This window comes from Cricetulus griseus, chromosome 8 (genome assembly GCF_003668045.3).
Source record: "Cricetulus griseus strain 17A/GY chromosome 8, alternate assembly CriGri-PICRH-1.0, whole genome shotgun sequence".
Classification (NCBI taxonomy): domain Eukaryota; kingdom Metazoa; phylum Chordata; class Mammalia; order Rodentia; family Cricetidae; genus Cricetulus; species Cricetulus griseus.
In genome coordinates this window covers 63,076,442-63,092,261 of record NC_048601.1, presented here as the reverse complement: position 1 = coordinate 63,092,261, position 15,820 = coordinate 63,076,442, and the positions used below count along the sequence as shown (strand labels likewise).

Sequence of the window (15,820 nt, the reverse complement as noted above, 5' to 3'; positions counted from 1 at the left end):
CACCTTGAGGAACCAAAATAAATAAGTGGTTGTAAGGAAGAGAGAAAAATAAAGGTTGCAGAATTTTTCAGATAGGAAAATGGTTTATACTGCACAAAAGGGTTTTAGGTGGGGCAGGCAGGTTAGACCAGGCCAGAAGTTTGGTGGGGAAGGAAAGAAAGGTCAGAAGGAAATGAGATGAGACTACCCTCTGGTTTAGTGGTATAATGTTTGATTAGTGGTCTTATGGATAAGAAAACCTTCATTAGACTTAAGAGAAAACTATACATGAATGAATAAAATATAGCTTTTTAATAGAAAACTGGTTAGAAAGTAAAAAATAGAAGAAGCAAGTGGAAGTACCAGATGATTGGAGATTTGAATGACAAACTAAATTGTACAGAAATTGTAGTTTCTTGTTGAGGCTGGAAAGATGGTTTGAGAGTTAAAAGAACATTCACTGGTTGCTCTTTCAGAGGACCTGGGTTTAATTCTGGGTACCCACCATGGTGATTTACAACCATCTATAACTCAAGTTCCAGGGGATTTGACTCCTTCTTCTGGCCTCTGTGGAAACCAGGCATGCACATGGTACACAGACATACATGTAGGCAAAACATGCATGCACAAAATAATTTTTAAATTTTAAGTAGTGGTGTCTGTTTCTTGTTCTGCACTTTGAAGCTTCTCACGCACGGTGTGCATCTCTCAGTTTAGTTTGCTCTCGGTCACTACAGACAGTGGGGAGACAAGGAAGAAGGGCATCCAAGGTTGAACAAGCTGGATTTTTTTCCCCTAGAGTTTGATTTTCTTCTCACCCAATTAATTGGCCTTAATTCTGAGAAGACCAAAGAGGGGAAAAAAAAAAAAAAGGATGATCCATTTTAGACGAATTCTTTCTATATGCAAAGTGATAGAGAAAGAACACCTCAATTAAACAGAAGCTAATTAAAAAGAGTGGGGTATGGTGCACACACCTGTAATCCCAGCACTTGGAAGGTGGAGGCAAGATCAGGAATTGAAGGTCATCCTCTGCTACGTAGAAGGTTATCGGCCAGTCTGGGCTGCCTGTCTTAGGAAGTAGTGTAATGAGGTGCCAGTGACAAGGTTACAGAAAAGATAATGCAGTGCAGCAGGGAGACTCGAAGAGAGGAAAAAACATTTTCGGTGATAACATCCTTTTCTGTTTAAATTTACTACTGATGAAAGCTTATAGGAAATTCTTATAAATTCTTATATGAAAGCCTAGTCCTCAGGACAAGAAAATGCATAATCTATCCTCACTGAGGAGGGCTTAGCAACATTGGAACAAAGTGGACCTATATGTCTGAGAACTTCATGCAAAGTTGAGTATGTGTGTGTGTTGCTATTTTGTTTTAATATTGTTCTTATGAGATAGGGTCTCGGGTAGCTTAGGTTGGTCTTGAATTTCTGATTGTGCTGCCTCTCCCTCCCACATATTGGGATCAGTGACCAGTTTGTTTGTGTTATTCACATGTGTAATACTCTGGTCTCCCACTTCTCCTTGTTCTTTTTGAAGCAAAATTTCACTAATGCTATAGCCCATGCTGGCATTGGCCTTCTTAGTGCTGGCATTGGCCTTCTTAGTGCTGGGAACACTGGCATGTACCAGCACATGTGACTTCAAGTTCTTTAAGAAAAAGATAATTAGCATTTTATTTATTTTGTGCTACGTGTATAGTTTGCAGAAGTTCTTTCTTTTCCCCATAAGCACCCTGGGAATTTAATTCAAATTGTCAGACCTGGTAGTAAGTGTCTTTACCCACTGAGTAATCTTGTCCCTTTGCATGTGTTTTAAACAGCTAACAAAAAAGGTAGAAGAGATGGCTTAGCTGTTAGGAACAGTTACTGCTCTCTGAAAGGACCTAAGATCGATTCTCAGCACCCATGCTGAATGGTTCACAACCATCTGTAATTCCACCTCCAGGGGGGTCTGACACTCTTCTAGACTGTACTCATGCATACATACCTACACATGGATATAACTTTTAAAATAATAATAATAAAATCTTTTAAGAAAGATATATTTCTGAGATGAAGAAAGCATAAGTACTTCTGATGTTAGTTAGCCAATAACCAAGACTTCACTGTTTGAATACCCCCTTTATGAAAAAAATTCATACACTATATATTGATCATGTTTTTCTCCCTCTCCCAATTCCTCCAAGATCTCCCCAACCTCCCTACCCATCCAGTATTATGTTCTGTTTTTCTCTCTTTCAAGAAAACAAGCTAACAACAAAACATAAGAACACAAGAAGCATAAACCCACAAGAAACACACAAAGGAAAATGTAAAAAAATAAGCAAAAGACCAATAAAACAGAAAATGCCAAACAGCATGGCCGTGGTGGCTCACACCCATTATCCCAGCACTTGAGTGGCAGAGGCAGGCAGCCGATCTCTGTGAGTTCAAAACCAGCCTGGTCTATAGAGCAAGTTCCAGGACAGCCAGAGAAACCCTGTCTTGGAAAACCAAAAAGAAGAAAGAAAGAAAGAAAGAGAGAGAGAGAGAGAGAGAGAGAGAGAGAGAGAGAGAGAGAGAGAGAGAGAGAGAAAGGAGAAGAAAAGCAAGAGGAGGAGGAACCAAAACAAAGCAAAATGAAACAAAAAAGTCTACAAAAATACCATTGAGTTCATTTGTGTTGGCCAACTCCACCTGAGCATGGGGCTTTTTATCTCACTGTCTGCACATTGTCCAGTTGAGGATTTCTGTGTTCATTTTCATCTAATGAAAGAGCTCTGTCTGATGTGGGTTGAGTGCAGCAGTCATCTACAAGTGTAACACTGTGTCATTAGGAGTCATTTTAATGCTGTGCTTCAGTAGCAGAGTAATAGTAGGTCTCTGGTTCTTGGCAGTGTCAGATATGGGTTCCATCTCATGGAGTGGGCCTTAAATACAATCAGTTGCACCCATAACATTTATGCTATTACAGCACTAGCATGCCTTGCAGGCATGTCATAAAATTTAACTACACATAGATCAAGGACCTTAACATTTGGAGTTAAGTTTTGTGCTGGTAATAAATATGATCTATTTATATACTTGCAGCCATCCAGTTTGACCAGCACCAGTTTTGAAAGTATTGTCTTTTCTCTGGTGTATATTTTGGGCTTCTTTGCTTTGTCAGTTATGTCTGTGTCTTCAGTTTGAGTCATTGGTCACCATGACTGGTTTTACACCAAAAAACTTTTTGTCAGCTTCCATATGAACTGAAGATTGTGTTTTCAGGTTCTCTAAAGAATTGTGATAATAATAATTTCCATAGTAATTGCATTGAATCTGTAGAATGCTTTTGGTAGTATAGCCTTTTTCACAATATTAATAATACAGATCCACAAGCATGGAGATCTTTCTGTCTTCTAGTGTTTTTATTATACATGTCTTTATTATCCCAAGATTTTTTTTTTTGAAGCTATTGTGAAAGGTGTTTTCTCCATCCATTTCTTTCTGTTATTTATATATAGAAAGACTTTTTTTTTTTTTTTTCCCAGACAGGGTTTCTCTGTGGCTTAGGAGGCTGTCCTGGAACTAGCTCTTGTAGACCAGGCTGGTCTCGAACTCACAGAGATCCACCTGCCTCTGCCTCCTGAGTGCTGGGATTAAAGGCGTGCACCACCAACGCCCGGCTGGAAGACTTCTATTTTTCTTTTTGTTTTTGTTTACGTGTAGGTGTTAATTTTAGTTTTGTATCCTGCTTCTTTGCTGAAAGTGCATACCAACTATAGAAGTTTCTTGGTGGAGTCTTCAGGTACTTTTGTGTATAAATAAACTGCTATCATCTGCCAACAAAGATACTTTGACTTCTTTCTTGTTTTGTGTTCCCTTGATCTCCTTCAGTTGTCTTACTGCTCTAACAGAGTCTTCAAGTACTATATTGGACAGTAGGGAGAGAATGGACATCCTTATCTTGTTCCTGTCTTAGTGGAAATACTTTAAGTTTCTCTTCATTTAGGTTAATGTTGACTTCACCTAAATGCTTGCTGGAAATCACCTTTATTGTTTTGGGATATGACCTTGTATGCACAGACTCTCCATAACTATTACCCTGAAGAGATGCTGGAATTTATCAAAGGCTTTTTCTGCATCTAATGAGATGATGATTGTGTGGTTTCTGTCTTTCAGTTTGTTTATATGATGGATTGTGTTTATTGATTTATGTATGTTGAACCATCCCTGAATGTCTGGGGTGATTCCAGCTTCATTGTGGTGGATAACCTTTTTGTTGTGTTCTTAGATTTGGTTTGCAAGTAATTTGAGAAATTTTGCATCTATGTTCATAAGGGATGTTGGTTTATAATTTTCTTTTTTGTTGGATCTTTGTGTGGTTTTGGTACCAGGTCATAGTGGCTTCATAAAAAGAATCAGTAACCATTCCTTCAGTTTCTGTTTTGTGGAAGAAGTTGAGGAGTATTGGCATGAATTCATATTTGAAGTTCTGGTAGTATTCTGAGTTGAGCACATCTGGCCCTGGGCTCTTTTAGTTGTGAGATTTATGATTACTGCTTTTATTTCACTAGGGGTTTTGGATTTGTTTAAGTTGCTTATTTGGTTTTGATTTAACTTTCATATCAAGTAATTCATCTGTTTTATTGTTTTCTATTTGGTGGAGTACAGATTTTTGGAGTATGTCCTTATGTTTCTCTGCATTTCCTTGATGTCTATGGTATGGTGCCTCTTTTATCTCTAATTTTATTAATTTGGCTCATCTCTCTCTCTCTGTCTTTTGGTTAATTTGGCTAAGACTGTTAATCTACTGATTTTTCTCCAAGAAACAAGTCTTCCTTTCATTGATTCTTTTGAAGTTTTACTTGTTTCTATTTTATTGATTTTAGCCCTGATTTTGATTATTCTTTCCTTTTCTTTTTGGATATTCTTGTTTTAGAGATTTCAGGTGTGTGTTATTAAATAAATGAGAGCTCCCTCCTCCTCCTCCTCCTCCTCCTCCTCCTCCTCCTCCTCCTCCTCCTCCTGTTTTCTAATCCAGTTCATGTCTTTTTATTGGGGAATTGAAACTATTGATAATATAATTAACCTTTGCTGACTGAAGTTTTCCTTCTGGTGCCTTCTGTAGATCTGGATTGGTAGATAAAAATTGCTTAAATTGGGTTTTATTATAGAATGTTTATTTTCTTTCTCTGTCAGTTGTTAGTGATAGTGATAGTTTTGCTGTGTATAGTATTCTGGGCTGTCATCTGTGGTCTCTCGGAGTTTGTAGAACATCCATCCAGGCGCTGGTTTTCAGAGTCTCCATTAAGAAGTCAGATGTATTCTAATAGGCCTGCCTTTATATGTGACTTGGTCTTATCCCTTAAATCTTTTAACATCCTTTTTGTTGTTGTTCTGTATGTTTAGTGTTTTGATTTATGTGTCATGGGGAATTTCTTTTCTGGTCCCATCTGTTTGGTGTTTTGTTTGTTTATACTTTGATAGGCAACTTTCTCTTTTGATGGAGAAATTTTCTCCTATGATTTTGTTTAAACATTATTTTATTTGCCTTTGACATGGTTTTCTTCTTCCTCTATTCCTATTATTCTTAGATTTGGTCTTTGCATTGTGTCCCAGATTTCCTGGATGTTTTATGCCTGGCTATTTTTGGATTTAACATTTTCTTTGACTGAGTTATCCATTTCTTCTGCTTTGTCTTCAATGCCTGAGATTCTCCATGTCTTGTAATCTGTTGGTAAGGCTAACCTATGAAGTTTTTTTTTGATCTCCTAAATTTTTCATTTCCAGGTTTATCTCAGTTTACTTTTTTTTAGTGATTCTGTTTGTATTTGAAATGTTGATTCCATTGTGTTTTCATGGTCTTCATTGAGGCATTTATTCATACCCTCTTTAACATACTCACAATTGGTATTTTGAAGGCCCTCTCTGTGCATCACTTAAATTACATTTCTCGGGGCCTATTGTAATAGGGTTGTTTCTGGAGGGACATGTTGTCTTTGCTATTTCTATTTGCATTTTGGGGCTCGGATCTAAGTATCTGGAGTTAAGATGTTTGAGATGTTTCTTGGTGTAGATATGTGGACTTGTTTTTTTTAGGGTAAGTGTTTCATTCTTTGGTTGTTGTTGCCCTTTCTGGATCCTATTTAATTGTGATGCTCTGGGATTCCTGGTTGAGAGTGCTTTGTGGTTAGGTTGGCAGGACACAAAGATGGGATAGAAGAAAAGGCTGAGAGGGGCAGTGAGACCCTGGGTCCCTACCCAGATGGCAGATAATACTGTTGAATGAACTAACTGGTAGTGGTTCATCTCCATAGTGAAGTTACAGGATTGCAAGCTTTTTTTTTTTTTTTTTGCTGTTTGAATTTTGAAGACATTTGAGTTGTACTATTAATAGCTTCCCATTAAGCTCGTACTTATAAGTCTGAGTATTGTCAGTCATTCCCAAGAGACTAAAAAAATAGGAGTGAGTAGAGAACGGCTCCCTAAGGAAGACTAGAGTGGGAGGGCGTTTGCAGCCTTTAACATGCTGAAGAAGGGTATAGTAGTGCATGTTGTCAGATTTGGCCAGGTGTATTTTTCTTTCATTGTTACCAGAACTAGACACCCATCCCTATGGCAAATTTAGGGGAGGAGAGGGAGTAAAAACAGAGCTCCAAGTGTACCAAGCTTTCACAGGCTAATCAGAGTAGAATGCTGATGTCTGCCAAATGAGTATCGTGTGGGCTCCACTGCTTAGTCACCAAGTGCATTACTTAGGGATCTGTTTATGAAAGAGGCCCAAAGGTTTCTTCGTTCGGAGACTGTGGTGGCTAAAGGGATGTGACATTTACATGTCCTTTGACAACAGCATGGGAAGCTAGGATGAGTCCTTAGCCCATACGAAGCTGTAGTGTAAAGAGGAAACCAAGCAGAGTAGCTGCAGTCTCTTTGAATCTGAATTAATTTTGAGCAGAAGGCTGACACAGCCTCAGGCACCCTGTGTCCCAAGACAGCTGAGTAGCCCAACACAAAAATGTGTAAACTTACTTAAAGCCTGAATTCCACTCTTGAACATATACACACAGAACCCTGTTTCCTGCCACAGAGATATTTGCCAGGAAATGAAACGAACCTAGTCCAACAGATGCATGGATAATGAAAGTACGATATGTGTGTGTGTGTGTGTGTGTGTGTGTGTGTGTGTGTGTGTGTATAGTAGGATATTATTTAACTCTAACGAAAAGTTAAATTACAAGATTTTCAGGAAAATGTAGACTTAGAGTATATAATATTAAGCATCATCAGCCAATCTGGGGGTTGGGAAGGTGGTCAGTCCCTCTTGCTGATTCTTGAGGATGAACTTTGAGTATGGCAACATCATGTCACAAAGTCAAAAGGGTGGACATACCTGACTGGCACATTTACTTCTGCTTTGGATTAAAAGCCTTTGCTTTTATAAAAATTTGAATTTGACTAACTGGCAGCTTAAATGTTGAAATTGGGTGAACCTTTGGGAAAAGACCTTAGTCTCGGGTCTGAAAAAACATTGTTTTGTTTCATCCATTCAAATTGTTGATTAGTGTTAAGTTACTTGAGAAAGCTAATGGTGGGGACAAGAGTCCTGCCAGGAAATTTATTAGTTAAGGAATATTTTAATATTAAGTACAGTGTAGTAAGAGCTACTCAGATTTTGTGTCATGTTATTTTACTCTCACCCCACCCAGTGGTGCTAGGTGTCAAACCCGAGGTCTTCTGTATGCCAGGCAAGCACTGTGCCACTGAAACATAGTCCCATCTCAAGTTACTCACATTTTACTCATACCTAGCTCAGATTCAAGTAGGTTAGCTGAAAACATGGTCAAGTAAAGGTCAGTTAAAGAATAGCTTTTATAGTTGAATCCTTAGGGTAGTAATGCTTCCTTATTACATTTGTAAACTGTGATTTTGATAGCTGACCTGTGGTACATTTCTGGTTTTGTCACACTTGACATGGCAGTCCTAGCTCACTGAGCTAGTACCTGCTTGTGCTGCTGGCACCTACTCACTCATGGCACACCCCCCCCCCCAGTTTCAGAACAAAATGTTGTTCTTTCCCTTAGTGACATTATAGCTATACAAATCTTTTTGACATATGTACATACAGTATGTGTGCTGTTTTCTTTCCTTCCTAATAAGACTGAAAGTTCTGGGGCTCAACACTGTAAGAGTACCTGTTACTCTTCCAGAAGACCTGGGCTTACTTCCCAACACCCATGTGGCAGATCAAAACTCCTGTTCCAGGAGATCCAGTGCCCTCTTCTGGCCTTCAAGGGCACCTGACATGCACACCGTGTGCATACATACATGGGGACAAAACACATGCATAAGATAAAATAAATCTTTAAAAAAGACAGCAAGTACCTTGAGAAATAGTCTGCTGGTTTTGTTTGTTTTATATATTTTTGTTGTAATGCTGGGGATTGAGCCCAGGGCCCTACTGTATGTGTTAAACAAGCATTCTCTCACTAAGCTGTATCCACAGCTAGTTTTTAATACTAAACAGAGTAGCATAAATTCTGAGTGAGTTAGTGCAGCAGGTAAAGGCACTTGCACCAAGCCTTACCTGGATTCAGTACCCTCTATCCACCATGGCGGAAGGAAAGGCATGACTTTATAGGTTGTCCTCTGACTTCCACATGAAGGTCATGATATGAGTGCCCCCTAATAAGGAACAAATGCAGAAATAAGTGGGAGAATGTAATTTAAAAAGTAAGAGGTTCCCCTTAAGAGTTCTGATTCATTTGCCAATAGGCTGATTTAATAGGAAGAAGGGTAGCTCTAAGCAATCTAGGTGTGTCTCGCAAGACTCACACTCCAGAGTGTGGCTTCTTCATACCAGAGCTATTCTTACTATAAAACCTCATTAAAGAAGTATTGTTCTCTAACTTAGTATGTTTTCCTTTGTGTTTACATCTCCTAATGGTTGATGTTACTATCGCTTCCCACAAGATGGCAGACCAGACCCCCTTTTCACATGCTAGATGTCAACCAGTTTTTAAAACACCTTGCTCACACCCTTGATTTCTCTCTTGCTTTAGGTGGGCAGTGTCAAACCGAGAAATGCTCATAGCCCAGAACAGCTCCTTGGAGTTTAAGCTGCACCGGCTGTACTTCATTAGCTTGTTAATGGGTGGAACTACAAACCAGCGGGAAGCCTTACAGTATGCGAAAAATTTCCAGCCATTTGCCCTAAATCATCAAAAAGGTGAGTCTGGAGTCAGACATCTGTTTTCCTTTGTACTTTGGGAAGGGAACCTGGGCAGGGTAGGGAGTGTACAGGGAATGGAGACAGTCTTTCTGCATAGTCCAGGCTGGTCCCAAACTTGTGACCCTCCTGTGCCCACCTCCAGAATGCTGGGAATACAGGTGAGCACCACTAGCATGGCTTGAGTCAGAGATTCTTTAGATTTTTAGTGTTTGGAAGGAGCCAGGAGCCCTCACTTGGTGTCTGTCATACACATTTGCTAGTGAATAAAATTGTTGGGATAATGGATAATAGAAACACTGCACACTGACACTAGAGCAGCAGGACACCATTGAAGCCACAGCTATTGCAGAGTTGGGGATTCCTTAATGTAAGGACACTGACAAAGGTGTGCATGCTCCTTGGACACTCCTGTATCACCATGTGCTGCTTTCACAAGTCAGTGTGGTGAGTATGGCCACTTCATCACCAAACATACGTGACAGTTAAAGACTAGAAATTCCGAGTTCAGTATTTTAGTGCTTTCCTTTTCTCATTCTCTCCCATGCTGTGTCCTTAGTTTAGGGGCAGGGACTTTGCAGTGAAGCTTGGGGACCGTAATGTTTACATTATTTTAGGATGTCTTCCATAGGCTGGAGATGTTCTCAGCTTTCTCACCTGTTGTTCACAAGTCAGTGCAGTTTCAGACATGACTGTGCACACCTTCATTTGCTGTGCTTTCTTTAGACATTCAGGTGTTGATGGGAAGCCTCGTGTACCTGAGACAAGGGATTGAGAACTCACCGTATGTTCACCTGCTTGATGCAAACCAGTGGGCTGACATCTGTGACATCTTTACACGGGATGCTTGTGCCCTCCTGGGGCTCTCTGTGGAGTCTCCTCTCAGTGTCAGGTGCAGTAATGGTCCTGCTTGCTCTGAAATGGGCACTATATTGGGCAACTTTGCCTGTTGCCTTTATGATTAACCCAGTAGATTGTGTTGTCTCTCTGGGGAAGTGTACAGTGGGTACTTTAAGTGTCTGCTATAGTTGGCAGGGACAGTTTTAGGACAGCTGTTCTCCAAGTGTGGTCTGGAAACTGGCGAGTCCAAAACCCCCTTTCCACTGATGACCTTTGCACAGATGAAGGTCTGTGTTGTGGGGGAATTGACACCAGCCTTACCAGGTACTCTCTGTGCTTCCCCACTACCTTGCTAGCTGCCTAGGAAATGCTTGTTGAGCTTGCAGTGCCTTGGGTAGGCAGTAAATACTTGCTTTAAGTTGACATTTGGGTCTACATCTTTTTAGCATTCTGAGTAAATAGGGCATTTTCACAAAGCACTTAGTTTCATGCCCTAGGGTGATGCTTGAGATAAAGCATCTGTATAAAGTTATGAACTGTCTTGTCATAGAATATGGTTTTTGTTGTGGAATATTACTTTAACTATGTAAAGGTGTGTTTATATTTGTTTGTGCTGCATTTGTTTAACTAGGTAAAGATGTATTACATTAATAAAAAGCTGAACAGCCCATAGCTAGGCAGTAGAGGAATAAGCGGAGCTCTTGGGCAGAGAGGCTAAATAGGAGGAGGAATCTAGGCTTGGGAGAGAAGAATGAGGGAGATGCTGGGCCAGCCAGCAGCTGCCAGTCAGCCAGACATGGAGGAAGCAGTGAAAGTAGGACATTCAGAATGAAAGTAAGGTAAAAAGCCCCAAGGCAAAATGTAAATAAAGAGAAAGAGGTTAAAATGAGTTACTAGAGCTAGTGGGACAAGCATAAGCTAAGGCGGCGTACTCATAACTAATAATAAGTCTCCCTGTCATGATTTGGGGCTGATTGGTGGCCAAAAGAGAGCCTGCCACAGGTTTTTACTTGGAATAATTTGCAATAAACACTCCAATGTAGTGTGTTTATTGTGATTTTCAGTGAATTAGTATGTTTTAATTTTTGGGGTTTTTTTTTTTGGGGGGGGGGTTCGAGACAGGGTTTCTCTGTGGCTTTGGAGGCTGTCCTGGAACTAGCTATTGTAGACCAGGCTGGTCTTGAACTCACAGTGATCCACCTGCCTCTGCCTCCCGAGTACTGGGATTAAAGGCGTGAGCCACCAATGTCCCGCTAGTACGTTTTAATTTTTAACATTAGGTTATGTAATCCACAGAACCAAAACCACAGTTACTCACATTTTGGATTTGACAGTTATTTTTCCAAGTGGTTGACGGAAGCTAAGGAAACAAGTGATGCCAAATAAGTGTTTCTTTTGACATAATGATAAAGGTTAAAAATTTAGGCTAAAGTTGAAATTTTGGGTATGAGCTTGTAAAGTCTTTTCTGATGAGTTTGGTGATGGGATTGTAGATTTTTCTATATTGTAAACTGGAGGGAAACTTTGGAAGGTGTAATTCATATAACCTTACCTAGTCATACTCATAGAGAAGAGACTCAGAAATACTCTTTCCCTTTAAATGTGAAGAAGGACAGTCCGCTGTGCTTGGAGGCAGGCATCAGTCAGCACTTTAGTGCCCTGCTTTCTGAAGGAGGTGACTGGGGGGTGGGGGCGTTCATGCTTCTCATGGTGGCTCCTCCCTTTCGGCACCAATGTCAGTGCTGACCCTCTTCTGATAGGGCAGAACCAGCTACTATTTTTTTTAATTGCTGAGGAATTAAATGAAAATTAAACCATCCAATCAGAAAATGGTCTTTTTAACGATTGTTCTTTTTTTCTTTTTCTTTCTTTCTTTTTTTTTTCCCCATTTCTGCCATACTGGCTAAGCTTATGTGGTAGCATTAGGGTTTTATGTTTTGTTTGTAAAGGGTTTAGTAACTACAGGAAATATAGCTGAGGGCTGGGAGCAGAAGGATTGGGGGAGAAAATCAGTTCATTTTACTTTCAGAGGAAACAGCTGCCTGGCTCTTTGCTTTGGGGTTGGCACCCTTGGAGTTGGCCCTGATGCTTCTCTTTTGTCCTCAGTTTCTCGGCAGGTTGTGTGGCACTGCCAGCACTAATCAACATCAAAGCTGTTATTGAACAGAGGCAGTGTACTGGAGTCTGGAACCAGAAAGACGAATTACCTGTGAGTTCTATTGTTTGTTTTCCCTTCCCACCTTAGAAATTGGGTGTTTTGCTGGGCAGTGGTGGTGCACGCCTTTGATCCCAGTGCTTGGGAGGCAGAGGCGGATGAATCTCTGTGAGTTCAAGTCCAACCTGGTCTACAGAGCGAGTTCCAGGACAGGTTCCAAAGCTACACAGGGAAACCCTGTCCTGTAAAACAAAAAAAAAAAAAGAGGAGGAGGAGGAGGAGGAGGGAAGGAAGGAAGAAGAAAGAAAATGGATGTTTTAAGAGTTAAAATGCTCATCATGCCATTTAATCAGAAAACACTATTGTACCCATTTAACGGGTTTGGTTTTAATGCACATAACATGAGTAAAAAATAAGGTTGGGAGTATAGTTTTGGGTCCAACACCACTCTAAAAAGGAAACAAATCAGTTAACTAATTAAAATAGACCTGAGGGAGTGATGGCACACACTAATTCCAGCACTCAGGAAGCAAAAGTAGGCAGATCTTTGAGTTTGAGACCAGCCTGGCCTACATAGTGAGTTCCGTAAGCAGGTGCCCAGCTTGGGCAATTTTATTTACTGTCTGTGAGCATCTTTGAAATTTGCACACTGAAGTAGAGCAATCAGTAGGATCCAACTGACAGTGTGTATTGGGGGCTAGGAAAGCAACAGGAGGTAGTGGCTGGTAATCCTTCCTCAGGATTACTTTGATGTGCTTTGGCTTTTGTCCTCCTGTTTTTGTTTTTAAAGATGCTCTTACTATGTGTCTCATTTAGTTTCCTCTGGGTTTGTAGGTCTGTTCCACCATTTTTGTGGTAGTGTAGTTTGGACTCAGATCCCTGTGAATACATCTCCTACGCTTTGTCAATTTTCCTTAAAGAACCTTTTATTTTTGTTTATTTTTTGAATCAGTGTTTCACTGTGTATCCCTGGCTGGCATGGAACTCCATGAATAGATCAGGCTTGGCCTCAAGCTCAGATTTCCTTTCTCTGCTGGGATTAAAGGTGCCACCACACCTGGCAGTGAAGTTCTTGTAGAACTATAGCTGTTGCAGATTGAGAAGGAAGGGAAACAATGTGTGTGTTGAGGTTCTGGGGTGAAGCAGCTGCTCTGCTATATGACTTCAAGCTTTTATATAATTAGATATGTTTGTGGCAAAAATATAATGGTGATAGCATGCCATGAGCTTTAGTGTACAAATCACAAAAGATCCTGTTGAGATTTGGCTCAAGCAGATACTGGTGGTACAAGCTTGTAATTCCAGGCACTTGGAAGGCTAAGGCAAGGGCATCACAAGTTCAAGGCCTGCCTAGACAACTTATGAGATCCTATCTCAATAAGCAAAAAAAAAAAAAAAAAAAGCATGTGCATAAGGGATAGGATTGGGGTGCTGGCTTCAAGCTGCCTAGCCACATGCAAAGCCCTACATTGGGTTCCCACCACTGCAAAATAAGAAAAGAGAAAGGGGGGGGGCACAAAACTTGGCTTACCTCCCTGTTTCAGGTTTTCTCTGGACCACTTCACACAAATGACATAGGAAACTCAGACCTAAAGTTCATACAGAAGATAACTATATTTAGGCTGTGCTTGGAGGAGTTGTTTCACTGAGTTTATCACCTAACCGAGTGCTGCCTACAGGGCAGTCAGGATATCTGGTGGTTTTGCCTTTGATATATATGTTCTAATAAATTTTCAAGGTGTTTAGGCTGGGGATGTGGCTTAGTGGTGGTCACTTGTGGTCTAGGCTGTGAGTTTGCTGCCTGATACCACCAACAAAAAAGTATTGGTTTCTGAAGCATGGTATCTGATTCCTTCAGACCCCAAAATCTGGTTTACAAAGTAGTAGTGTAGTTTTGCAGACCAGTTTAACTCAACTTTGAATCTTAAGACTTCCCTTTCTTTAAGACAGTTCCCCTAGAGTCACTCCAAACATGTTCTTGCTGCACCGTGCACAGGTGTCTGGAGCGTTTTCAGGGTTTCACGAGCCTTTCTACATTTTTCTTTTCTGAACAGATTGAAGTGGACCTTGGTAAGAAGTGCTGGTATCACTCCATATTTGCCTGCCCCATTCTTCGTCAGCAAACAACAGATAACAATCCACCCATGAAATTGGTTTGTGGTCATATTATATCAAGAGATGCCCTGAATAAAATGTTTAATGGTAGCAAGTAAGTGTCTGATTTCTTAACATTAAATAAACCTTCTTGTGTAAAGATAAGATGTAATAAGGATACATGAATGAAGCTAGAGTTATGTAGTTATTTACTTATTTGATTCTTTGAGACAAGGTTTCTCTGTGTAGCCCTGGCTGATCTGTAGACCAGGCCAGCATCAAACTCAGACTTGTGTCTGTCCCTGCTTCCCAAGTGTTGGCATTAAAGGTGTACAGCACCATGCTCAGCCCATAATTAGATTTAGAAAGTAGTTTCTTAACTATTTATCAAAAGTGGATAACATCTAATCTCTTTTGTTAGTTTAATCTGCTCAAGGATTTGGTGATTAGATTTATAAATGTAGTCTTATTCTTTGGGTGGGCATCCCCTCCCTCCAAGCTTTTAAGGGTAATGTACTGTATATACCCTTCTCCCTTCTGTGATTTGCTTTTCTTAATTGGGAATTTTATTTTTGAGATCTTTTTATAGTCAGCAAAAGAGCCCTTTGTTATTGTTACAGTTACCAGAATAGCATGGCATGCTTCTACATGCTTATAATCCCAGCATTTGAGTAATAGAGGCAGGAGGATCTGAGGTTCAAGATCATCCTCAATTACATAGCAAGTTGGAAGGGCTATCCTGAACTATATAAAAATTTTTCAGCCTGCTTCCTGCTTTCATCCCCCCAAAATGTAGACTACTCTGTAGTATGGAAATACTATTATTTAGTCAGTTTCCAATTGATGAATCCAGTGCCAGCATGTGTTATCCACATGTGATAAATTCCTACCATTGTAAACACGGTTCAAAGTGCATAGACCTTGGTAATTTTTGTAGATAATGAGCCCAACTTAAAAAACAAAAAGTCTCAGAGGTAGTCTAGCTTAGGTAGTTAGGGGAGTCTTCACTGCTGCTGGTTCTGGCCCCATTATGGTAAAACCCTTTCCTGCAAGGTCTCTTGATAGAAAGAAACTGTTTGTGCCCTTCCCAGACAACACAGATCACTGGTGTTGTCTGGCAGTGCAGATCACTGGTGACCTTGTTCACATGGAGCCAGTGTTCTTTGTCACTGAAGGGTATGTGGGCTGTTCTTGGTGCAGGCTTGGCAGCTCACAACGGATTTGCTGTCCTTGAATAGATAACACAGTTCACACATTTGAAATTCACTTAGGGGAAGGTGCAGTGTAAACCTTGGGTGGACTAAGATTAGATTTACTTCTGAAACTCAAGAATCAGTTTTCAGAAAATGGTCTTTGTTTTACTGCAAAACAGTTTTCATCAGTTACTAAGAATTAAAGAAGCTTTCCAGTGAAGATCTGACCGAGGTGTTAATTTTCTGTGACCCTTGAAAGCCTGGCTAGCAGTTACATTAAGAGAGCGTAGCTAATCCTCCAGGCAAAGTAAACATAGAAGCTGTGCTTTTGTACATGTTGTAGGTGTGTGTGCCTGAGTGGAAATG

General features: G+C 40.3%; 1 protein-coding gene across 2 annotated transcripts in view; it reads left to right on the top strand.

The window, feature by feature from the left end:
* Positions 1-15,820, top strand: part of Rmnd5a (required for meiotic nuclear division 5 homolog A) — a 54,004-nt gene that overhangs the window by 33,797 nt on the left and 4,387 nt on the right. For both annotated transcript variants that reach the window (XM_027429531.2, XM_027429532.2), the window contains exons 5-8: positions 9,006-9,172; positions 9,899-10,064; positions 12,119-12,221; positions 14,222-14,376. In XM_027429531.2, the coding sequence (XP_027285332.1) occupies positions 9,006-9,172; positions 9,899-10,064; positions 12,119-12,221; positions 14,222-14,376 (591 nt within the window). The remainder of the gene's footprint in view (positions 1-9,005; positions 9,173-9,898; positions 10,065-12,118; positions 12,222-14,221; positions 14,377-15,820) is intronic.